The sequence below is a fragment of the Notechis scutatus genome, chromosome 3, assembly GCF_049901735.1.
Source record: "Notechis scutatus isolate UNSWTSFEM ecotype Mainland chromosome 3, rNotScu1.2, whole genome shotgun sequence".
NCBI classification, from domain to species: domain Eukaryota; kingdom Metazoa; phylum Chordata; class Lepidosauria; order Squamata; family Elapidae; genus Notechis; species Notechis scutatus.
Window position 1 is genome coordinate 63,116,182 of NC_142011.1, and position 26,665 is coordinate 63,142,846.

Below are 26,665 nucleotides of genomic sequence, written 5' to 3' on the forward strand. Positions count from 1 at the left end.
TGCATCATTAGAAAGGTAAAATATTTTATATAAGTCTTATTGCTGCTAATATCAAGAATGATGATGAAGACCATCTGGAAACTGCAGATAATCCAGAATGTAGTAGCAGTTTTGTGTACCCCAGGGTTCACTCAAGTAACACTATTGCTGCATGAGCAACTCTGGCTTCCAGTTGCTTTTTGGATACAATTGACGATGCTAGTTACTTTTTTAAAAGCTGTTCATAACATAGAGCTGAGTTGCTTGTGGGACTACCTATCCCTGAGGGTATCTGTCCATCCTACTAGGTTAGATGGGAGGGATGTTAAATGTTACCTGATAGGACCTCAGAGGTGCGACTTCTCAGTAGCTGCCCCAGCCTTTTGAAACAGCTCCCATCTGAGATTCAACAGATCCATAACATTTTAGCCTTCCAGAGGGTTGTGAAGATCTGACTTTCCCCAAGTGGAAGTGAGGACTAGGATGAGGAAGGTTGATTTGGACTCTGAGGGAGGGTACTTTTATTCTTAACTGTTGTTTATGGATTGTTGAGCCGTTTGGATCCATCATATGAGCCATGTAAGTCCTGTAAATGTGACATGTGGCCATGTAAAGTCCTGTAAATACATAAATATCAGAACAGATACTTCTCTTGAATAAATAGATTAGAAGCAATGTAAATCTGAAATTTGAAATTTGTTTATAGCAGATCTTTTCTATTTGGTTAATGTTATTGAAATCTGATACAATACTTTATCTTTCCATGTAGAGACCTCACAACAATCTTTTTTGTCTGCCTTATAAAATGTAATATTTTATTAATCCATAATCTCTTTGAATTTGAGAAATAATGGATACATTCAACAAAATACTAATCCAGTATAAGAACATCAACATCTGAAAAACATTGCCCTGCTTCCTTCCTTGGAGTTAGCATAAACAACAGATGAGGGAATATGGGAGGGGTGTTATAAGGAGGCAAGTGTGTTATTGGCAGCACTTCAGTGAAACTGGGCTGCTGTAGAGGAGTGTGGAGATAGCCTTGAAGAAAATGTACAGCATCTATTACAAAAATTATTAGTTTAGCCCTGAAAGGAATAACAAAGAAACTCAGGTTAGCTTACCTTGATGCTCTTAGGTATAAGAGGGAGGGAAAGAAAGGCTTTTAAGATTCTAGTATTATACCATAACAAAATAAATGTTTTGATGATTAGAAAAAATAAGCTATAAAAAGAAGGGAATTATGATATAATTTTAAAAGAAGTTTGATTAGAATTATATGTCAAACTGACAAAAGAACAGAAGCCATACATATATATTTTTTTCTTTTTTTCTGGCTCCTTTTTCTTTTTCACGTTAATTTTACTATATTTTTCTTTAAATGTTTTTTATTATATATGTAAAATCTTTTGATAAAAACTATTTTTTCTAAAAAACTAGAAATGTAGTTCTTATGGCTGTTTCCTAATGTAGCCTACTTCAAATGGCTAACAATTATAACCAATTATAACATGCTTTGTGTGCGGGTAGCCATGATAACAGCAAACTAAAGATAAGCACAATTTTGTTAGTGCAACTTTATAATAAAGTAGAATTGGTTTATCTTGTCATGTTTCCTGTATGGCCTACCTGGTGAGGTTGACAGTATCTTTCAGCTAGGGTAGCTGAGTTGGAATGTAAGCCCAGTGCTATATAGCAGACCCTACATTTTTGTTTATTTTGTTGTGATCTTGATTTTAGGAATTAATATTTGTAGTGGACTATTGTAATTATGTTACCTATTTGGTTAATCAGAGTATAAAGAAACTTTGCCCTGTGATTTAGGTTACTGTTAATAAGGTTCATTATATTGTTCCTGACATTTTAAAAACAAATCTATTTAATCAGAAGTATATTTTATTTTGTGTCTCGTTTATGCTATTGTTTCCGGATCTGCAATATTTCTGAACTTGAAAGACTCATGTTCAAACAGAATGAGGCTGGTTCCTACCAATTAGCCTTATTGTAAAAAATGTAAATCTGTTCCCAGAAATGGAAAACATTCAATAAAAAAAGAAATAATTCATGATACTGACATTTAGCCTTGTTGCTTTATTTATTAATCAAACATTATTTATTAATAAAATTTGTATAGCAGCCCATCCTGTAAAAAGTTATTCCAGGTGGTGTTTATTTACTGTTAAATTAAGGCCACAAGTACATTTTTAATATTCTTTCAGCTCGAGATGCTGATGAAAGAGAGAAATGGATTCATGCTTTAGAAGAAACCATCCTTCGTCATACTCTTCAGCTCCAGGTAAGTTCATTTGCATTCTGCTTTAAAATTATAAAATGGTTAAGAGTATTTGCTCAAATGAATTCATAAAAATTGATGAATACATTCCAAAGTATATTTAGATGAATACAGCTTTCTCTTGCAAATACAGTATATCAGTATTAATTATAAAATCAAAGCATTAAAAATGTTTCAAACAGAAAGCATTTCAGCTGAATTAATAAATTTTGAAATAGCACTGTATTGCCAGTATACAGATAGAAACTGTTCTTTTAAAATCTGAAAAATTAGGAACATTGATTGAAAATATTTTCAAATAAGTCTTATTCAGTATCTTTTCAGCAACAGGCTTGCGGTTATAATTTGTATTTTTGTTGAATTGTTTTATATATTCATCCATAGCTGCATGTCAGGTTTGGAGACACGAAGTGCAAATTTTCTACACTGAAATAAAGAACAGCTATATAAATCCATTGACTAAAATAATAGTAATACTATTGTAAGTTTCCTGGTTTTTTGTTTTTTTTTTTGGTTTTTAAAAAATTCAAAACAAAACCAAAAAGCCAAATATTTCTTCTTCAGTGCAAGTATCTTTGTTGTTTGGATACTTGCAAATGGAACTTAAGCAAAATTCTAAACAAGTTTTAAGGAAAAAGCTTGAGTGTGTCTATTTTTAGTAAAAAGACGACTATCATGGTAATTACAGTATGTCTTATACATCTAGGTTTCTTCCTCATATAAACATCTGCAGGCAAAGCTTTTTGCCAAAATCAGCCTTAGATGTTAAATTGTGTTTTTATCAGTCCAGCAAAAACAAAAGAAAAAAGCAAAAAATAAAATCCAACATTGAAATACATTAAAACATGACTAAGACTTTTAAATTTTATCATTTGAATTAATGTATTTCAACTCTGAAATACTCTTTCATATTACAAAGTGAAGAGTTCTTTTCAAGGTCATTAATTTTAAACTATAACATTTTCACTTTGGGCTTAGTGTGACTGAGTGAAAAAGTGTTCCACTGTGGAATATTTAAATGAAATTTACAATAATTTTCAAACAATAAATCTTTGTAAAAGCAATCTTAGATTTAGGTGGACAATTATGCAGTTTTATTTGAAAGTCTATCCAACTTAGACTATTCTATTTCTTTCTATCTTTTTGTTAACCTTATTGTCTCTCAGACGCAGAGATTCTATTAATTCTCACCACTGCAGGTCCTTTTGATCTCAGAGCAATTTTTCTTGGCTCTTAAGAGTGCAGCTAGGAGTATGTATGTATGTATGTATGTATGTATGTATGTATGTATTTATGTCAATTGCTTACAAGTTAATAGGTATAAGTAAAAGCATAGTTATGAATACATGAATACATATAAGAAAAATAAAAATAAATAAAAGAAACAATAGGACAGGGACTGTAGGCAAGTTGGTGCGCTTATGCACACCCCCTACAGACCTCTTAGGAAAGGGGTGAGGTCAATAGTAGACAGTCTAAGGTTAGTTTTTGAGGTTTGGGGAAGAAACCATAGAGTCAGGTAGAGTATTCCAGACATTGGCCACGCTGTTGCTGAAGTCGTATTTCCTGCAGTCAAGTTTGGTGCTGTTAACCTTGAGTTTGTATCTATTGTTTGCTCTTGTGTTGTTATGGTTGAAGCTGAAGTATTCATTGACAGGTAGGACATTGCAATGTATGATTTTACATACTTATACTTAAGAATTGGAAAGCTCCCGGGTGAAATAAGGCACGCTCTTTTGATTCCTGTCAAATAAACACCAGGCAGTTTTTTTTTTTTACAACATTGTAAAAATGTTTAAATCTGCTTCATAGTGAGGGATTCTGTATGGCTAAGCTGAAACTTGCAGAGAAGGGTGGGGAAATCGAACTCGGCGGACGATCGCTGCAGCCAATTGCAAGCATGTTGACGTATTGAAATAACTAAAATGGGGGCGGAGGAAATCTGAATGGATATGTGGCATCGTCAGCGCTGCGCGAGAAGTTCTGGCCAGATAAATGGGTTGTGAATGGCAGAGCCAGCAGTGCGGTAATTTGTCTTAATTCACTGCCAACAGAGTCCCCTTCCACACAGCGATGGCAGCCGCTCCACAGGAAAGCAAAGGAATGCTGCGATGCGCGTTGACTGTTTGTGTTTCCCTTCCGATTCTTCCGCGGGAAGGAGGATGGGTCAGGCTAAAGGACACCTGACCCCTAGCCAATCGGGTCCCTCTTGGCTTTAAGACCGTAACTCTGAACAGCGGGGGTTTGCGACGCGGCCACTCTACCGGGAGAGGCGGGGAGGGAAAAGGAGAGGAGGGAGATCTTTTAAGACCCTTTGTCGAGAGGCGTGAGCGGCCGTGAAAAGAATGGCTAGTGTGAGTAGGAAACAGATTTTGGGTAGCAACGTGCTGCAGTGGACAGGAAAGGAATGGAAACCTATTTGCTGGCCTTCTCGAGGAGCCCCCCGCCCCCACACGCTTAAGTTCGCAGTTTTCCCTGATCTCCAGTGTCTTGAGTAGTAGCACAGTTTTGAGAATGACCCACTTTGCGTTTTACGTCAGTTGATACGATCTCGTAAAAATAGGCGAGCAGGCAACCGACCCGGCGGATCATTTCCATGCAGTTCCGCGTTTTAACTAGTTCCGTTCAGTGTGAACCGTCGCTAAAATTGGATATTGGAAATGAGGGCATCGTTATGTTGAAGGTTCAGAATCAGTTGGCCTTTCACACTGGACTCTGGATGACTGATTGATTACTCCCGTTGCTGCTTCTGCTATTTAAATGGGTCTTTTGCTGGGTTTTAACATTTGATCAGTGAGGATCAAGCCATTAATACTGAAAGTTAGAGAGTTAATGTCAGGAAAATTTGACTTCCTTTATCTCATTTGCTGTATAGTTGACAGCAACATATTGATAGCTTTCAAATTGCAAATCAACCTGCAAAGTAGGCTTTTCTTAATAACACATGGTAAGACCAGCCTACTTGAGGATGAATTCTTTATATAGCCAAACCTATACAGAATGTGGAATTGCAAGAATAGTTTTTCTGTAAGCAGTGAGCCTGTCTGAAATGTCAAATTGTGAGCTCAGACAGTAGAAGCCACAATTGTGCAAGAATGTAATGATAGTGTATTTCTGGAGGAATTGGAAACATGCTTACAGGAAACAAAAAAAGCAATAAAGCATCCATAGTGCCATGTAATTTTTTATAAAGACTGCAAGTATTTACTACATTACCTTTATTTTTATACAGAAATTTGGGTACTGTTCACATCGAAGGATTCTTTTTTGTAGGAGAAAAACCTTTTCATTATGTATGGATAGTGCACAACCTTTAACAATTCCATTCACTCTTAATATTTAACTGGTCCAGCTGGTTGGTGATCTTAATTGAAGATTTGGTCAGCTTACAAAGCTAACCGGGTGACCTTGAAAAGCCCTAGGAAGCAGGCAATGGTAAACCCCTTCTGAAAAACCTTGCTAAAAAAAACTACAAGTTTTAATCTAGGGCTAGACAATTGCCAGGAGCCAACACGGATTTGAAGACACATTAAAATATATATATATTAAAATTGTGTGATAAACTTAACATAAATTCTAAAATGATCTGAGAACTAGGTGAGTTGAAAACTCCTTCCTTATTAGTAACAAAAGAGACCTGTAGAAAATATCCAGTTGTAGACTTATCAGTGCAAGGCAAACTGTACAGGATTATAAAAATAAAGTTCTAAAATCTTAGAATTATTTAAAATCTCTAAACTTATAATTTATTGCTAATAGTTTGTTCCCTTTTTAAAAGCCTTGGTGGCCATAATTCTACATAACATGAGGATTTTTGAATCCTATTAAATTTTAGATGACAAAAGCAGTAAAACAGTTAACTATATTACTTGCTGTTGAAATTTTCTTCCTAGACAGCCAAAAGTGTCTAACTTTACATCAGCTTTGAGAAGGATTTTTAAAACAGTAGGTTCTAAATGAGGTAATATCTTCTAATATTCATTCTTTTGAATTATGAATTCAAAATAACTTTATAGCTAGTATTGTGTTGGAAAATTAAAGAATTTGCTTCCTTGCATATTGGTAAACAAAAACAAATTATTATGCTTAATTTTGATTTTATATTATTTATAGGGTGTGGAGCCTGGATTTGTTCCAAGTGTCCAAGATTTTGATAAAAAACTTACAGAAGCTGATGCTTACTTACAAATTTTGATAGACCAATTGAAGGTATGTTAACTCTAATGACTGCATTATAGATGTAATTAATTTTTTTAGCAATTATATACTTTATTTTGTTCCTAAAATTCAGGAGTGTAATTCTTTTTGGGGATAATACCAGAAATGGGAACAACATACATTTTAGTTTGAATTTTGAATGTATTTTCTTGAAAAGCAAATAACCTTTCTAATCTGTTTCAAAATACAAAGATAGTATGTTGACAGTTCCTGCTTCAAGAGATTAGATCTAAGGAGCTTAGGTGGAAATTAGAATCTGCAGACTTTAAAAATATAGTCAAGTTCTAAGAACAGTAATATAAGCTTTGCTTAAGTAAGGATGTGCAAACCTTAATTTTATAATGCTTAATCAAAACTGAAAATCAGACAAAAATCTAAAATAATTCTCTATTTAAAGGTTGTGATTTCAGTGAATCTGGATGTTTAAGTGCAAGTAAATAAACTCTGATGTTGGATAATTTATGTAAACAATTTTGTCTATATGCCTTTTTTGCATTACATTGTGTGCATCACAGTTAATTTGTGATGCCATAGATATTTATTTTTTTTAGAATTTTTATCCTGCCTAATATTCCTTTCTCCTCCTATTTTCCCCACAACAACAATAATTATGTGAGGTGAATTGGGCCGAGAGTGACTGGTCATTAGTCATCCAGCCAGCTTTCATGCCTAGGATGGGTCTAGAACTTACGATCTTCCGTTTTCTAGCTGGATATCTTAATCCCTCAACCAAAATGGCTCTAGATTTCAAGTCTAAGTAGAATTGACTGTTATCAAGTGGCTCAGATATTTGATCTTGTAAATGAAGAAAATATTTGATAATGAGAAGAAGGCGGAGCCTCCTCGCTGACGCACCGTAGATCGCGACTCTCTGTGGCTATGGTCTGTGCTCTTTCGTTGGAGAGCCCCGATCATTACGATTAGGGACTGAAGCTGCCTTGGAGGGGCGGTGGAGTAAGGGGAACCTGCAAGCCAGGTTGAGGGGAGCCGCATCTCCCCTCCTGGGCTTGGTCTTTTTCCCCCCGAAGATGACTGCAGCAGTGGTTTAAAATGGCCACCCCGAAGAGGAGGACTCAGCTGGATTAAGATTTGTGCAGGAGGGAAGAAAGAGGTGGATAACATCTGAACCGGACAATTGGGCAATACAACTAAACAAAAGTACCCCGGGATTAAGGTAACATGGAATTTTTAAGAAAAGAAAAGTGAGCGGCAAAATTACAAAGGGATAGGAAAAAAAATAAGAAAATATTTTTGACAGCTAAGCGGGGTTTCGAACCAGGAAAGGAAGAAGCCGGAACTAAAGATTTAACTAAATTGGACTAAAATATTTTGGCAATAAACAGGCATAAAATAAAGCTGGACTTAAGATTGTCAAAAAATAATAATAGTAAAGTTTACAAATTGAAGACTGGACTGTGCTGGAATATTGAGGTTCGAAAAACCCTAAATAAAAAAATAGGGGAAAAAGGTGAAGACTTTGTATAATGGAGAGTGCCACCTTTTGACAAAAGCTTGAGCTCAAACAAAAGGGAAAGCATCATGTTTCTGAATGAACTTGTGTGGATATAACACTAAAGAAATATTGAAACAAAGTAAGAATCTTAGAAAGTGAAAGCAGAACCAGAATAAAGAAAAAAGCAAGGAAAGACTGACTGGGTTTGATTGATGTTTTTGGTATAGACCCTGGACTGGAATAATTGAGAACTTTAGAAAATTGAAAGAAGAAAGAAGGAAAGTAAACGTGTTTTTTTGTGGACTTTAACGATCATAAAATACAAGAGTGTGTAATGATGATCTCTGTTCAGGAATTAAAAATGGAACTTAAAAATATGAGAGAATTACTACAGGAAAGAGGCGAATCACTTTGTTCTGTGTTAGAAAAAATGGAAATGGTGATTGAAGAACAAGAAGAAAGAGCTTCAGAGGAGGAGTTGACTCAAGGAGAAGACATCTTAAATAGACAATTAACACAAAGAACGCTACAAAGAAGTGGGGAAAGAAGGAAGGTTAAAAAGTTGAGACTTAAGGCAATCAAAAGGGGGAATACCTGTGAAGTCGGGAAAGACAGAAAGACCCAGCAGAAAAGGAGAAAGGCAGATATTAAGAAAGAGAAGGATATAAAGTGGAATGAGAAAAGATATGGGGAAAAGAGGGGGAGGAGAAGCAGTAAGAAACAGGTGCATGAAATAAAGAAATACAGAAATAGTAAAATGTTGAAAAGAAATTGGTTTTTCAGAGATAATGGTTGATGAATTAAAAAGGGGATTCTGCAGGGTGACAAGGGGTAATAAGAATATTTCTGCAATTAAAAATATTTAGAAAATAGGGTAATATAGATACTGCTAACTCTTATTAAAAATTAAGGGGGGAAAATATACTGCGGAATCCAAATGAAAAGATGTAATGATTATTATTGTAACTTCTTAAAAATAATGGTTTATTGGGAATCAAGATGAGGGAATAAAGGTATATTTTAACCATTGAGGTGTCACACTCAAAGTAGTAAAAGGGGGAAACCTATACTTGTTTTTTTTTCTTTAGTGTTAAAACTTGTATTAATTTAGAATTTATAAAAATATGTAATGGAAAGGGAATATGACAGACTAAAGAACTAACTAAATAAGTTAATATAGACTATTAAAAGCAAGGAGAGACATTGGCAACCTTTATTATTATTATTATTACTATTATTATTATTATTACTATTATTATTATTATTATTATTATTATTATTATTATTATTATTATTATTATTATTAAAACACATATTGTTTATCTTTATTTTTAAAATAAATATTAAAGGATTATAATTGAAATGAAACAAAAAGATGTTTTGATTGAGATTAATGAAAGAGGCTAGAATTAATGTGTTTCTCTCCTTACTGAAAATTTGGAATGGAAAGGTAATAATAGAATTAAGTGTGCATATATGAATGTATAATTGCTGTCATATTTGTATGTAAAGGTGATGACCTGGAAATATGTTGTCCACTAAAAAGAGATTTTTGTTTTTATGTGAAAAACTGAATAAAATTTGTTTAAAAAAAAGAAAGAAAGAAAATATTTGATAATAAAAATAGAAGCAGTATATTTTATTTCTAAAGCAATGATTTTGAAGTGTTTTTAGCTTAACTTGACGATATGATTGTGTATCAATTGTAGGCAGGAGATCCGTTAGAGTGTTAAAAAAAGATCAAGATAATGGTTACAGTCAAAACCTTTATCATGGATGTGATATTGTTGTGCATACAAAAGAGGCAGAATTGTGGCATCCATCTTGATGTTTTTAAACATCCTGTGGATCCTCCTGTTTGTAGTAGTATGCTGATTATTCACATATGGTTGTACTGTTGTGATCACAGTATATTCCTCTTCCAACCCCACCTACTATGATTGCTATTTACACTTTGCAATGAAACCAAATTAGTTTATGAACTAATGGGAAGCAACAGTTTGTTTTATACAGAACTATTATTAAAGTCACAGGTAATATGTATATTATTTTTGGTAAGACAGATTAAAAAATTAACTTACTCTACAGAAACTAATGTACTTTTAAAAGTGATTTGCTATCCTGTTGGAATTATTAAAGTTTTTCCCATATTTTTAATAATTTTCTTTTTTAGCTTTTGGATGAAAAACTTCAGAACTGCAGAGATGATGATCAGAGAAAAGCAAGTATACTTTTTATACAGATGACCTTAGAGTGTATGTTTCTAAGATACAACTTTACTGGTCTTTTTATGTATAGGTAATGAATATTATATATGCTTGTTTATACCTATATACCCATATCTATAGCAGGTGCAGAGAAAATAGTGACAGAATAATAAGAAAGGATATATTTAATTCAAATAAAATAATCACTTCTATGGATTTACATCTGATCTTTGATCACTATGACAAACAGGAGTGGTCCTCCCTCTAGTTTTCTGCCACAGTTCTTCAGCAAGGTCATTAAAAAGGTTAATATGTATTACTTTCTGTGCAGCCCAGAAAGAACCATCACTATATGGATAGAGAATTCCCATTAGATGCATTTGAGTATACTTCAGAATTATTATCCAATATGGACAGAGAGCAGTTGGCTGAGGATTATGTGAATTATAGATCAAATCATTGCCAGAGTGCAGACAGGGAAAGACTGTCTTATAGAGCAGCGGTTGCCAACCGGTGGGCCGTGAGAAAATTTTGGTGGGCCGCAGAGAAATCTCACCCCGAGAGCACCCCCCCCAAAGCAATTAATCCAGGCTGCGCAGAAACACAAGGCTGCGCCACCCACATGGCCCGTGGGAACCCTGCCCACCCACTCACTCCTTACCCGGTAAACTTGCCTGCTAAATTGCTATTTTTCCTTTTTCCAACCATCATCTGTTCTGCTGTGCCGGGAGATTTAGATTAGCTAGGAAGCAGGAAATGGTTTCTAGCTAGTCTTTAGATCTTCGGCTCAGCACAGCCAAACCTCCCTTAGGACTGAAGGTTTGCTTGCAAGCAAATTCAGTGCAGGCTCATGGCAAGCAAATTTGAGAGACTGAGCTAGCCGATGGCAGATAGATAGATCACTGAATGATTCTGTGAGCAACTCAATCTGCCTGCTTTGCCTGATTTTGGGTAAAAGTTGTTTTTTAAATAAAAAATTCAATATTTACATGAATGGTGTGTTGTGAGTTAATTTTGTGAGTTTGCTTGCTAGCAAATTTTATGAGTTTGCTTGCAAGCAAATTTTATGGGACAGACTGAGCTAGCCAATGGCAGATAGATAAACCTCTGAATGAATCTGTGATTCCGTGAGCAACTCAATCTGCCTGCCTGCTTTGCCTGATTTTGGGTAAAAGTTGCTGTGATTTTAAATAAAAAAATCAATATTTACATGCATGGTGTGTTGTGAGTTAATTTTATGAGTTTGCTTGCAAGCAAATTTTATGTGACAGACTGAGCAACCAATGGCAGATAGATATATCTCTGAATGAATCTGGGATTCTGTGAGCAACTCAATCTGTCTGCTTTGCCTGATTTTGGGTAAAAGTTGCTCTTTTTTATAAAAAAATCAATATTTATATAAATATTTATAATATTTACATACAAGCCATGCCCAGCCAGTCACATGACCACCAAGCCACACCCACCAATTAGGCCACACCCACAGAACCGGTTAGTGGTCCCTGGGATCTAAAATTATGAGTTTGGTGGCCCCTGAGGTCCAAAAGGTTGGCGACCCCTGTTATAGAGGTTGAGAAAAACTCTCTTAACTATTAAATAGGTGTTCTCATTACATAATTTTGCCAGAGAAATGTGTCTTTATAATTACTTATACTCTAATCTGTTGCAATGACTGCTTGATGTTATAAAAGATAGTTGATTTCTTCTCTGAATGCCTATTAGCATTTTAAAAACTGCCCATCTCAAAAGAAAAATGTCAGATTGGTATTATCCCATAATTTAACACCATGAATTCTGATTCATAGCATGAATTCTGTTTTTTCCCCCTTTTGAACAAATCCATTGATCCAATACAAGTAACAAAGTCTCTATCTATTTTTAGTAGAAATATGTTATGAATAAATCTTCTTGAGGTATCATTTAAGCATTTTCTGTCTAGAAGGAACTTTCAAAATAACTTACTGGTATAGTTGTGCCTGTAAAAAAAATAAGTAGAGGCAAAAATGGGTACATCTTTTGAGCCTGAATCTTGATACAATATTATAACTTGGAAATGCAAAATAATTATTTTAAAAATTTTCAAATGTGCTAAACAAAACCTTTCAGCAAAATTGCTAATAAAGACTCTTAATGTGGCTAAAACTTGCTATTTTTAAAAGTTGTTTTATTTATTTATAGGTGGAATTAGCTGTATAAATAAAAATAAGTTTCAAGCATAAGCACAGAATAAGTTTGTAGGGGAAAATTATTTGCACAAGATTTTCTGAATGTGCTAGCAAGTTGTAGCGTTTGCATTCTAGCTGCTTGTTATCAAAGAAAAATAATATTAGGGTCATTGCATAGTGATGACAAATGTTTGCTACTCTTTTGGTAAAGCAATTTTTTGTCTGGAATGTGCTTGAGATCCCAAACATTTGTTAAAACTTGCCCGTCTGAGTTTGCACTTTTCAGTTTTGTAGATAATGTTTATTTTCGGAAAGAAATAAACAACAAATAATATTAATCAATTTAAAGACTACCATTTCTACCTTTAAATATTTTTTTGGTATATGTGTTTGCAGAAGATTGAAAACCTCAGAGAAACAACCAATGTAAGTTTTTGTTTTAAATCATTATGCACTTGAAATCATATTTCATCTGATTCCCTTAGAATGCATTGTAATGAAGAGGACCAGATTTTAATGTCTTGTTCATATTTATGTACATATTCATCTTTAACAATGTGTTTACTAGTATAACTTTTTAAATGAAGTGGTATGACTACCCTCCTTCCACAAGTGACTTGTACCATAGTGCTTCTTATGATATATTAATGGAGAAATGTGAAATAAATGATTTATATCAGCAGGCCATATTGTAGTAGATTAATTTTATTCATTTCCTACTATCTGCTAAAGTAGGTGAATTTCACTGTAGATTCAAAATATATACAGCATATCTATAAGACAAGGACTATTTTTATTAGGTAGCTATCAGAATAATATATTTTAAAGTGAAATCACATACACATAACCATAACAATAACTATTAATGACTTGTTTATCAAAAAGTCATTTATACAGTTGAAATACTTAATGTGATTATTTGCAAGTACAAGCAATATTTTTTCCGGAAGTACACTGCTGGTATAGGGATTGCATGCTAAGGGAACAAAGCAGGACAGGAATTAATTTTAAAAACTCTGAAGTATATCCTCAGTTGTTCATAGTTGTTAAGGTTATTAGATATTATAACAATATCTTTGAAAAATAAATGCTAAAAATAAATGGCAAAGACCTTTTTGCAAGTGCTTTTGGATTGGTTTAATTGTTTAAAAACAATTTAAGCTTTTAGAAAAACTTAAATATTTTTTTCCTTCCTTAGAGCATGGTCGAATCAATAAAACACTGTATTGTGTTGCTGCAAATTGCTAAAGTAAGTATTTCTATCAGTATCATATAGTAGAAAATCGTGGTATTTTGGAGAAAATGTTTGTGTGTTGTTTGTTATATTGTAGTAATGTGCAATTTAAGAACTTGAAGGGGAGGTGTTCGTATTCATGCACCACTTAGGTTCCATCATCTTGCTTTCTTAGTATGAATTATTTAATAAATATAAATTCCTTGCCTTTCTAACCAATATTTCATGTTTTGAGCTCCTGAGGACATTAATATGGACATTCATTCATAATCATGAAAGAGTTGCCACACTTAGATGGTATACTGTTGATGGTGAACATATTTAATATTCTATTATGACAAACTGCTATTGATTTTTGGAGCATGGAACTGCATGACCAGAGGCAACAAACTCTGGTTATTATTGCACAAAACTCCAAGCTGAAGGAGGAAGAAGCAAATGTTTATCATTTTTTTCCTGAACTGGGTTACAAATAAATTGTATGAATTTGAAAGAGTGATCTTAAAATTTGTTGTGTTTGAAGGCCCATCTTGACTTATTGGTTTCTCAGTGTATATTTCACAATTTCTTCTTGGAACTTGGAACATCATTTTGCATGTACTAGAGAAATAAAATTTTAAATATTTTTCTATCCTTAATGAGTCTAATAATTAGTTCTGGCATAGAAGTTACGGCAATGTCAAATATGAAAAGTCCCATTTAGTTTTGTGGGGCAACTTAAAAATATCTAACATAAACTGGTCATGGTAGTTGCTACTGATGTATGCATTTATGTATATATGTATTTATTTTGGATCAAAGTCCAAAAGAATAACCATATAATCAAGTAAGATGTAATAGAACAATTTAAAAATGATTTGAGAATGAAAATTTTGACAAACCTTCAAGCAACAGATAGCTGATACCATAGATTGGAGTTGAGTGCAAGCCCAATGCCTTCTACCCTCAGTTGCAAAAGAACAGAATTTTCATAGAAATGATTAGATATCAATGCACTTGGGCCAAAATACATTTGAACAATTCTTCTAAGAAAATTGTTTTAGGTACAATTCTGGCATTAGGAATTGATATGAGAAGAAATGCTTGCTCTGATCTGTTGGTAGGATAAAGTATATACTGGTAAGGGAAGGGCATTGTCTGCAAAGCTAAAATAAGCATGATATAACATTCTTGAAATAATAAAATACTGGGGGGAAAAAAGAATGGTAAAGTATTACTGATATTTTAAAATTTGGGAAATTTGGGAACAATTAAAATATGACAGAATAATGGAGTTATCCTTAATTAATTTTAAATTATATTAGAAAATAAAGATTATCAAGAGCAACCTATTTAGGTATTAGTTCAAAGTAGAAAAATATTAATTTTTAATTTTTCTGTATGTATATTTTGAAGGCTTATTTTGTTTCATATGTACAATACACATGAAACTCAGGATATTTGTTTTATTGAAATATGAAGTTTTATATACTGAAGTAATATAAACAACTAAATTATTTTATTAGAAATGTAATGAAGTATTTTAGTTATTAACATTATTTTAAAATTTATTTTATTAATATTTTTTAAAAATTCTTAGGAAAACTTTGAATAAAGAGTTCGTTATATGTTCCTAAATCATAAACTGTTAATATCCTTTAGGACACAAATACAGAAGTGGTCTATTGTACAGTTGTACTATGATAAAAGTAAATTTGTACCAATAATTGTAATTTAGCTCGAAAGTTAATGAACCATGTAGATTGTTAGTTTTTTTTCCTAATATAGAAAAATTATATTTTAGCCAGACTTGGCACTTTTTGTATGGTAACCAAACTTGACAATTTTCAAAAAATTCTAACACAGTTTATTTTTTATTCTGAACTGTATTCCTTTGTGACTGACAGTTTCTGATAGTGTAATGAGTAGGAACTCCTCAAGAAAAGCAATTAATAAAGCAGCAGCATTACAATGAAAATTGGGTTTGAAAAGGAAGATAATCGGGAAACTGTACTGTTTGAGCCTACGACTTTGTCTTTAATTAGGTAGGGCCTTCTACCCTACCTAATGGGAGATCTGTAGCAAATTGGGATTATTTATATGACTGCAACAGTATTCTCTCATCACCTACTGGGATTAAGAAATAAAAGTAAAGATTGCTCCTCCATCCCTTCCAACTTTAGGTGTAATAAGAATTTAACATATGCCTTTACATAAATACCAGAGAAATGACACAGGATGTTCTATATATCAATATATTGCATTTTGAAAAGGAATTAATGTAATCAGGAACTCTTAATATTACGAGTTTTCATTATGTAATAAATTAAAGATTATGTCTGAAACAATTCTATTGGGGCTCTGTGCAGTCAAAATGGTATATACAGGCTACTTTCTCTTAAATTGTCAGCGCGGAGAGCTTGCAGATGTTATATTCTGTGAAGCTCCATATGCAGAATTTTACATGATGTGGTTTATACTGACCATCAGAACATGGTGCCTTCTAGTAGTCACTGTAAGTGAAAACACCACATTAAAGCTATTAATTATATTTATCAGTTATGAGCAGTTTCCAACATTCTATTCTTGTAATTGTGTATCTTGGAAATATTATTAAATGAAATACCGCCATCAGTTACATTACTTAGAGCAGGGATGGCAACCTGCAATTATACCCAAACACCCTCAAAATTGTATACTGAAATTTGGAAGCAAAATTATTAGCACTGAATGAGGCAACGTCAATCTCCTTAGGTATTATTTGACATGGGGAATGAGCAATTTGCCTCTCAGAAACCTTTTCTTGCCATTTCCACCCTAACCCCTTCATTAAAGAAAAGGACCTGGAAAAAAGTCAACCCTGTCCCATTTAGCAATGGATGGTATAATCAAACTGCCAGTTGTGACCCTCCAAAACATTAGAAGGCTGAAATGCTGCATCCTATTGTTAAATATTGCCATTTGTGCTTTAGAAGTTATTTTTGAAAATTCTATTGATTTGTCTCAATGAAGAGTTCTTAAAACACATGTATAATTTTATGTTGTAATTTTAGGCCTCAGCAGTATTTTAACTTGGCTCTTTATGAAGTGCTGACAGTCTTGAGTTGCCATTGGTATTCTTGTTTGGTATTTCTTTATGGTATACTGAGAAACATCTGGAAGTTATCCAGAAGAGATTTAATTGAATTTTCTATTGCTATTTGGTGAGCAGGAGAGATCAAGTACTGTAGGATTTTATGAAGTAATGCAAAGCAAGTCATATTGGTGGCAACAAAACCCGCCAAAATTCATTTTAGGACAATGTCTTCATTTTCTGCTAAATTCTGAGGGCTTCCAATAAAAAGGACAAGGAGAATTCAGGGCCCTAATCACTTTGCACAGGGGTTAGGTAAAATTTCGCTAATGTATTCTCTTTGGCAAATTTGGATAATTTAGGTAATTTCACTTCATAACAGGGAAATTTGAATGCGTATCGTAAAGTACTGATTAACTTGGAACAATGGATTAATCATAATTTTCCGTATATTTGTAACTACAGTGGCTCTCCATATCCTTCAAATTTGGATGTATTCCACTTAGCCAGAAGAAAACATTGACCACAAGTGTAAAAGAACATGACAGGCTCACCAGTTTCCTTTCTGTTAATGTTTCTGACAGGCCAAAACCATTTTATTAGTAGCCAGTGTCTCCTGTTAGCCATTTTGTGAAAACGCTCATAATATGCAATCAACATTCAAACTGTATTTCATCATTGAAAAACCAACTTACATTTTGCTTCACATATTCTGTATTTTCATATTCTGATCCAGTGGTCTCCAGGTAATTTAACAGAAGAGAATATACAGTATATAGCTCAGGGTTGAACTGTGAAGTCATTGATATTAATCTGAGTCCAGGAGGAATTTAAAAATTTAGTGAAGAGTGATCCTTTGCTCTTGAACTTGATTAAGATCGAACTAGTGTTATACCAGCTATACTTACTATTTGGGGGGAGAGGGGGTAGGAACTTGTGGTAAAATGCATCTTGTATATAGTGGCACTACTAAGCCAGTGAACATCATTATGTAGTCATTGTTAAACTCAAAGCAAACTCTGCTTTCTTTTAAACATCTTATGAGCAGGCAAGAACAGTGGGACAAAGCTTCAGTCATAACTACTTTTTATATATATGATATCACAATATTGCATTAAATGTTGTGCAAAGGAGCACAATATTACGTTAAAAACGTACATTCTACATATTCTCTCTTTCTGCTGGTTTTCTGTTTTCCACATAATGTGAGAAGACAGAATGAGGGTAGTATTTTTCTGATAAAACTTTGGTTAATCTCACAACCCATCTGAATTGAATCTAGTTAGTACTTGTGTAGTACTTGAAATCATGAGGAAATCTCAGGGTTGTAGGCAGGGGTAGGATCCGACCGGTGTAACTACCAGTTCGGTGATTTTACGTTTCGCTAGCTGCCTGGACAGCTGAGCAGCGCTGCGCGTGAGTGCACAGCAGTTGAAAAAGCACTTTTTTCCTGCTTTTTCAACTGCAGCTGTGTCGCGCAAAGCAGTTGCGATTGAAAAAGCAAGAAATAAAGGTCAGGTAAGAGCCTGGGCGGGTGGGTGGGCCAAAACAGCAGCAGACATAGAACCAGTTCTATATGCTCTCTGTCTGCTGCTCTTCAGAGTTATCGGTTCTACAGAGGTGGACAGAACCGGTAGAATCCCACCCCTGGTTGTAGGTTAGTTGAGGCAATAAAAAATCACCTATAGAGAGGCAATGTCAAATGACTTTAATGAAATCAGCAAGAATCAAGTTCAGCTCAAATTAGTTTTCATTTAAAAGGAAAAACCAGAAGGCATCAATAAATGAAGAATAGTAGAGGCATTTTACTCATAACTGCCTCAAATGCCATTGTTTTCTTCTATATAATATTTATTGTGTGTGACTTTTCTTTGGAAATTTTCAGGAATATTGTTTCTGAATACAAAAAGACACAATATAAGAATCTTTTGTAGGAGTTCTAAGTATTTATATGAATGTATATCTTCATTATTTTTAGAAATTTGTGTATTATGTTTTGCTAGCTGCCTGGACAGCTAGTTTTAACTTGGTGTAGCTTTTAAATGGCAGATTCATTTGCTAGAAAGAATTTTTTATCTACTTCTAAAATAACTGAATTTCTTACAATGAACAACTATATAATGAACAAAGTTTCTAATGAGGGAATTTTCATTTCAAAAAGTGTAATGGTAATTTCTTAAGAACATAAATCTTATAAAAACAGCATTAATTACATTATGACAAATTATTATGTTAATATTTGTAACATTTTTCCTTAAGGATCAGACTAATGAGGAGAAGCACGCAGATGGACTTATAGTAAGTTTAAATGTAAACTATTACTTTCTTTTATCTCTGCAGAGCATTAAAGCTACAGTCATGTGAACGCAGAGACTTGAACCTCCACTTTTTTTTTCTTCCTTTCTCTCTTTCTCTCTCTTTCCCGCTCTAATAAGTATTTCATTTTCAGTATCTTGTCAGTGTTCTAAAACCTCTAAATTCCACTGTTTCTTATGTTAAGATTCTCTCTGTTTCCTATTAATAAGGCAAAATTAAAATTGCCAGTATGAATGGGAAGATAATTGTCTGATATGCCAGAAGTTGTGATTGTTGTTAGAATGGAAGCCTCTTGCTTAAAAAACATAATTAGTGCATCATGTATATGTTCTGTGTCTACAATGAAGCTCCACCAGGAACTTTTGACAGCTGAAAATCTTTTGCTGGGAATAAACCTGTATCATGTTGGGAAAATACTCATCTTGAACCTATATTTGGAACAATACATCCCAATGCCAGGCAGGTTAGATCAACTATTTATGGACAGAAGAAAAATATCCAAATTTATCCAGATTTTCAACATCTATATTTAGCTATGTTTATTATGATTGTGACTCAACTAAAAAGTCTACTGAAGTTTGCAGTTCTTTTATGTTGAATAAAGTAAAAATATAAGAGGCATTTTCCTTTGAAATTAATTTTACTATTTCTCAGGGTGTGCTTTGAGAGTATTTTCTTAAGGTTACAATGTAAATTAATTTTTGGAGATTAATCTTTTGTATGAATTAGCCTCTTGGTTCCAGTTTATTTCTCTGTTCCTCACTTTCACCTTCTTTAGTTTGTTATTTAACCTTACCTCTGATTGCTGGAAAATGTGTTTGTGTAAAGAGCCAGAACTTCCCTCTGACATATTTTTCTATCCAAATCTTCAAATTCCCTCTTTTTTACTTGTCAATGTATTAAAAATAAAATTTGACAGTGTAATTGGAATTGATAATTGGTTGAAGTTTATAGAAGTGATTTAAAAGGGTGAAGCATTTGCCAAACTGCTGTCTTCTGACATAAAGCAGCATTGATTTTCTGATTCATGCAAGCATACTCTCTGTAGATTTATTCAACATTAGCCACGCTGACCATGGGGATGTCACTGCTTGACCTATGCAGAAAGCTACTTGGTTGAAAAACTTGACATTTAGCAGACATTATTAGCCTGATTCCTACTGCATGTAAGAACAGATATTTCTGTCTGGCTTCTCCTCAGTGAACTTCTGTCCACCATCATCCTGTAGGTTTGCTGCTTCTTGCACACAGAAATGGGTAAAGAATACTGTTTACCTATAATTAAAGTAGTCATCTGTCATCTTTGGTAATATATTCCCTTCTGATGTCCGAGTAAGTAAGCTCTCCTGCTTCCTTGGTCCTTAAAAATTGAGGGGACATAAAATTGTGTTTGTGCTCATTGTAATACTTCTTGCTAAACTTCTTTTCAGCTATAGAAAAGTTTTGATGTAACTAATCAAAGTTGTAGAATCCATGTGACTCAAATAATTCAAAGAAATATAGTAACAAATAAAATGTTCTTCGAGTCTCCGAAAAGATGGCATTAATCCTTTTTAGATTTTGCAAAGATTTCTATATATAATTCCGGATGTATTAGTTAATAATGGACCTGTTTACTGAAGATTAGGGTATAGGTAGTTCTTGAGTTACAACAGCGATTGGGACTGTAATTGTGGGTGCTAAGTGATATAAAGCACAATGTCATGTGATTGTATTGCTTAGCAACTGCAATCCCATTTGCCATCATAACCCCAGGACCATGTGGGTCGTTAACTGAAGACTCCATGGGATCACAACATGGGAAGAGGTGGGAGTTCCAGGCAAGAATGCTGGAGGACAAGAGGTGCAGCTGACAACAATAGGCAAGTGCTGTGGTGTGTGCATGGGTATTGTGAGCCGGCACTATGGAGCACATGTGGGTGGGTCCTTATAGGCATGTACTACAGAACTTGAGCAGATGAGTGCCACAGGCAAACATGATCATGGGCAGGTGCCATAGGTAGGTGGATGGGTGGATGAAAAAGAAGGAGCGGAAATGACTTGGGTCTTCCTGCAACTTTCCCACTGACTTTTCCCGTGAAACAGGAAAGATTGCAAATGATATTCATATAACCATGGGATGCTATAATTGTCCTAATTGTGAACTGATTGCTAACTGCCTGAATTGAGATTGCATGGCCATGGGGATGCTGTGACGGACAGAACTTTGCAGGCTGGTTTAAGTTCCCTTCATTCAGCTCTGTTGAGTGGTCATAATCTGAGCATTACCTGTGTGCTAACATGTTGACATTCATATTTCTGAGTTTTTCATTTATACTTCATGCAGAATAGCAAAATGCTGTATTTTGGAGCATATATTAAAATGATGTATAAAGTTGACATTATAAATAGTGTCTGTACACATAATAGTCATAATTTAGTATTAAATTTAAGAGGTATATATTGGATAATTATGCTGATTTGGATGAATATGCTAATGTACCAACTTAGAGAAAAATGCAATACATTATTTGAAAAGAGTAAGGGTTTAATTTTCTTTAGTGCAATAGATTGGTAGTTTATAGCTTTAAATATCAAAATTTGATATTTTTCAAGTATTTAGGATCCAAATGTAAAAATCAAGATTATACAAGAAGACTGAATTGATCTAGGAAGCTACTAGTGGAACCTGTGAAAAATTAGTACATTACTTCAGTAGGCAATATTGAATCAATTCAGTCTTCAAGGTGGTCTTGAATAGTAGAACAATGTAAACATAGTAATTAATTTTGAATGAAACCAAAATATTGAGCCCAGAATGCATAAGACAACATTAAGTATGTTTCTGGACTACTTTACCTCTTAACTTCCTTAGAATGGGATCAACACCCCATTCTAAGAGTACAGGTAATCCTTGTCTTATGATCACAATTGCGCCCAGAATTTCCATTGCTAAGTGAGATAGTTGTTTGATAGATAGTGAGTTTTGGCACATTTTATGATCTTTCTTGCCATAGTTGTTTAATGGATCACTGCAGTTGTTAAATTAATAACATGGTTGTAAAGTGAATATTCCCCATTGACTTTATTAGAAGTTCGCCAAAGGTGATCACATGACCCCAGGACCCAGCAATCATAAATAGAAGCCAGTTGCCAAGCAACCGAATTTGAATTTGTGACCATGGAGAAGCTGCAATGGTTGTAAGTGAAAAATGGTCATAAGTCACTGTTTTCAGTGCCGTTGTAACTTCGAACAGTCACTAAACAAATGGTTGTAAATCGAGGACTACCTGTACTCAACTTGTGTGGGTTAATTTTCCACTATGCATGATGTAGGATTAATTTAAACATGAGTTTGAATATTCTGGGGGGGGGGGGACTTGGCATGTAGAAATTGCATGTAGTGTACTTTCACAAACTAGTAATTCATGGTTGGCATAATTCTTCTGTAATGAATGCTAATCTCTGTCCTAGATCTTTTGCTGTACAAATACATAAAGTGGGTACGATGAATGAAATTTGGGTGCTTGGAAAAAAAAATTGGTATGACTTAAGCTGGCTGGGGAATTCTGGGAGTTGAAGTCCACCAGGCTTAAAGTTGCCAAGGTTGGAGACCCCTGGTTTAAGGCATTCGGTTTTGTATTAATTTAAGAAGGAGGAAGTGAACAGAAAATATATGAGCATCCTGCAAGTAATAAAATAATTGTAGGCAAGTTTCTACTATATGTCTAGTTCATAAGTGTCTTTGAATTATTTCAGATTAAATGCAGATACAGATGTTTTTTTAAATTAACAAAGCAAACTATTTATTGAAAATAATGGACCATCACTGATTTCTTCTTTTCCAGTTTGTAATTGTCATCTGACTGTCATTTGTCTGTAGATTAAAGCTGTTTCATTTTAAATTCCTCTTCTGGGAAGATACAGTTACTGTAATTGTTTCCACTGTATGCTATTTTTTTAAAGTAATTGGGATCTGGAATTTCTTTAGCTTGTTTATTTTAAGAATTGTGTCCAATTCGCCAAGTTGATTATAATTGACTATTCACTCTGAAAAATGCATGTTTATTATGGATGGCTAGCATTCTTGCTAATAATTTGGGCAAAGAAAATACGTTATGCTTTTGCTACTCTTGAACAGCTGTACTTTACCTTCATCTCTTCATGAATTATCCTTTTTTTTTAATTGTTGATGCTGGCTGCTGGAAACCCATGCTCTATATCCCCATTTCTGTATGAACTGAGTTGTTATTTTTTGGTTTATTCTTTTGCTTTGATACTCAGACTTCTTCCATCCTAAGCAAATGCTACTGAATTTGGTTATTTTCCTAAATGTTTAAATTGTTATTCTTCTGTTTTCGCTGAATATAACATATTACTTTCCTGATAGTATGTTCTGCAAATTGTAAATATAGATTATGTTGTTTTCTGAAACACTAGAGGTAATGATATTGCTTTTCAACTTGGAACAGCACATTCAGAATTGTGCTAAAGAAGGAGAGCTGATTCCTGCATGAGTAACGGAAAATCAGCTGCATAATGATATGGCAGTTGTGTAATGTTTCATATAATGCCGATGTGGGAAATCTGCAACCTTTCAAATGCTCTGAAGAACAGGTAGTCCTCGACTTACAACCACAATTGAACCCAAAATTTGTGAGACATTTGTGATGTGAATTTTGCCCCAATTTACTGCCTTTGTTGCCACATTAGTTAAGTGAATCACTGCAGTTGTTAACTTAATAACATAATTGTTAAGGGAATCTGGCTTCCCCATTGACTTTGCTTGTCACAAAAGGTGATCGCATGACCCTGGGACACTGCAACTGTCATAAATATGAGTCAGTTGCTCAGTGTCTGAATTTGGATCACGTGACCATGGGGATGCAGCAACTGTCGTAAGTGTGAAAAACGGTCATAAGTCACTTGTTTCAGTGCCATTCTATCTTTGAATGGTCACTAAATGTAGGTCAAGGACTACTTGTACAACTTTTGACAGTCCAGCCAGTATGGCCAATTGTGATAAATGCTGAGAATTGTACTTCATCAATTGCTGAAGATCAATAAGTTCCCTTTCCCCAATATTAGCAATGTGATACAAGAGAACTACTATACAAAATAACCCAGTTCTCCGATTTTCTTTCCCTTTGAGTCTAGTACCCCAGTTGAATGTTAGATATGTGACAGAGGACACCTATGGATTATCCTGTTTTCTAGTGCAAGAATTTCATATAGTAGTTGTTTAACTACTGTAGGTGGAAACTTTGTTGACCTTTTTTTCTTTAGAGCATCAGGACTTGACATCATATGTTTATTACCTGATTTTAATAAAAAGGTTTCAATTCCTGCATCAAACTTTGGCCATAAGGAAGCTTTAGAGAATTATTTTGTTTGATAATTTTAATCAAAAAAAGTCAGAAAAGGAGAGTGGTGAGGAGTTATGCTTTACCACAGAATAATGCAGTGTAGAACAAGATCAAGCACCATTTTTTCTTTTCATTTCATCTATATGAACTTTCATAATCAGATTGAAATGCTCAGTGATGGTATATGCTTCCTAGTTTTATTCAAGATGCTTGACAAATTGTTTCAGCATCTTGATTGATAATATTGTTGGGTTGCATAAGCAGAGTATAAAACTATATCCCTGAATGACTTGTACTTTTTTAGTGTTGCCATCACATCAGCAAATTAAATTTTAAAGTGGGAATCCTTGGCCTTATGATATTAAAGCAACTAAATTAACTTTAATGGACTATAATCATTATTTTTGTAGACCACTAATGTCATAAAAGCATTTAGTTTTGTTTTTCTCTCAGGACTGACTTCCTGCACAAATCATATTTTATTGCGGTTCTCAAAAAGAATTGACCTTGTTTTTTATATCACAGAGCACTATTAATCCTGTTGATGCAATATATCCACCTAGTCTCTTGGAATCTTCAGTGAATAGCACAATGCCTACGCAAACTGTCTTACCTCCAGGTATGGTATCTTTTTAAAAAACCTTCTCTTGTGTATGTATGTATGTATATGTATATGTATATGTGTATGTATGTATATATATATATATATATAATGCTTTAAAAATATTTTCATCTCTTTCAATTTATTTTTACAGAATGCAGAAAAAAAAAATGATTTGTGACATATAAAATTGCTAATCCATTGTAAATTAAAATTGGAATGTCCTACAATTGTTCACATTTTCAAGTGGTCCATAAACGTTCTATCCATATAGGGGGACAATATAGTAGAGTGAACAATATTTTTCCAATTTTCCCAGTTGTTCCTGCCATTTTGAAGAAAATATGTTACAGTAAGACTTTAGTTCCTTGATTGGGATATTGTTTACCTTATTGTTGTTTACCAATCAGGGAACTGCCAAACAGGCCAACAGTAAACAGCCCAACCAAAGAATCTGAAAGACCACCCCCACCAACACTGAGAGGGCAAGCCACTGGAATATAAACTGAGAGCAAACCTCAATCCTTACTATCACTAATGATGTTACCTAACTCTAACCCTAACCTTAACCTTAACCCTAACCTTCAAGAAAACAACCAAGCTCAGAGAGTACCAAGGGCCTCTCTTTTCAGCCCTGAGCTACAAATATTCTCTTTTATTAGCTAAAATGCAGAGTAGTATTGAGAAAAATAAAAAGGGAATGGTGGTGAATTAAAAGGACTAAATAAGCCTCAAGGAGAGTGAGTAGAAGTAAAGATTAAAAATAATTTGTTTAATGCTTTCAGAACCAGCTCAACTTTGCAAATCAGAACAGCGACCATCATCCTTGCCTGTTGGACCTGTGGTAGCATTACTTGGAAATAATCAGACTCCAACACCAAATAGTACAGGTATAGCCCAACAGTCTTCTCTTGCCTTATTAAATATGGAACTTTAGCTTCATAGGAACTTTGTTTATGAAGAGTACAAGAATAGCTTTGCTAATGAAACGTGTTTTTATTAATTCCTTTAGTGTTATTCATAGTAAAGAATGATGATCCTGCCTTGCTTAAAATATCCTCAGTTCTCTTTGGAGATGGTATTAAATACCTACAATGCTACTGCTCCAAATGAGAGTTGTTTGATTGTGGCAGGATATAAAATAAATAAATAGCTATCTATCTAATAACTACCCTCTTCATCTAATTTAGTGTATGGGTTTAGAGGAAGAACATTGAAGATCCTTTTATAGTGTGGATAATTATAATGGAAAAATATGAAATTTGAATCTGAGTTATATACAATTTAAATAATTAATAGCAATACTTTGCTATTTGTCTCAGTAATGACTGGATACAATTCTGAACTACATGCTAACATAATATGGTTCTATCAGCCATTCCAAATTTTTACAGATGAGAGCAACTTAATTTTTAAAGTAAACTGCACACTTCTTGTAGCGTAGTAAAACTTGTTCACTAAGGCAAATGTTTAGCATTCAGCCAAGCAGATAGGCAAGAAACAATACTAGTATCTTAGATAATTTCAGTTTTGAGAGTGCATTTGGAATTTCGACAGTAAATAACTGCTGTTCTTACAAAACAGTTGTTAGGCAAGATTTGCATACTCACAAATGAACTGTGTACACATGACAGCCAGTTGCAAAAAACAAGTGTTCACTAGAAAACAGATTGGTGAGACTCTTATCTGCTATCCCTTTTAGCATTTTAGAATATTCCTTTCTATCCCATCTTAATTTGCGTTCTTTTATATTGTTTATGGGATCCATAAGCATTTATAGGAATAAATATGTTAGCTTTTTA

At 34.0% G+C, this 26,665-nt stretch overlaps 1 protein-coding gene across 9 annotated transcripts in view; it reads left to right on the forward strand.

The window, feature by feature from the left end:
• The window catches only part of OSBPL9 (oxysterol binding protein like 9), a 56,478-nt gene that overhangs the window by 20,188 nt on the left and 9,625 nt on the right, over window positions 1-26,665 (forward strand). For 2 of the 9 annotated variants that reach the window (XM_026665848.2, XM_087960262.1), the window contains 8 exons: window positions 2,199-2,275; window positions 6,386-6,481; window positions 10,117-10,164; window positions 12,712-12,741; window positions 13,514-13,564; window positions 18,861-18,899; window positions 24,788-24,881; window positions 25,649-25,753. In XM_026665848.2, coding sequence (XP_026521633.2) covers window positions 2,199-2,275; window positions 6,386-6,481; window positions 10,117-10,164; window positions 12,712-12,741; window positions 13,514-13,564; window positions 18,861-18,899; window positions 24,788-24,881; window positions 25,649-25,753 — 540 coding nt within the window. Of the gene's footprint in view, window positions 1-2,198; window positions 2,276-4,196; window positions 4,627-6,385; window positions 6,482-10,116; window positions 10,169-12,711; window positions 12,742-13,513; window positions 13,565-18,860; window positions 18,900-24,787; window positions 24,882-25,648; window positions 25,754-26,665 lie in introns of those variants that run through there. The other 7 variants (XM_087960260.1, XM_026665854.2, XM_026665851.2 and 4 more) reach the window with 7 other exon arrangements.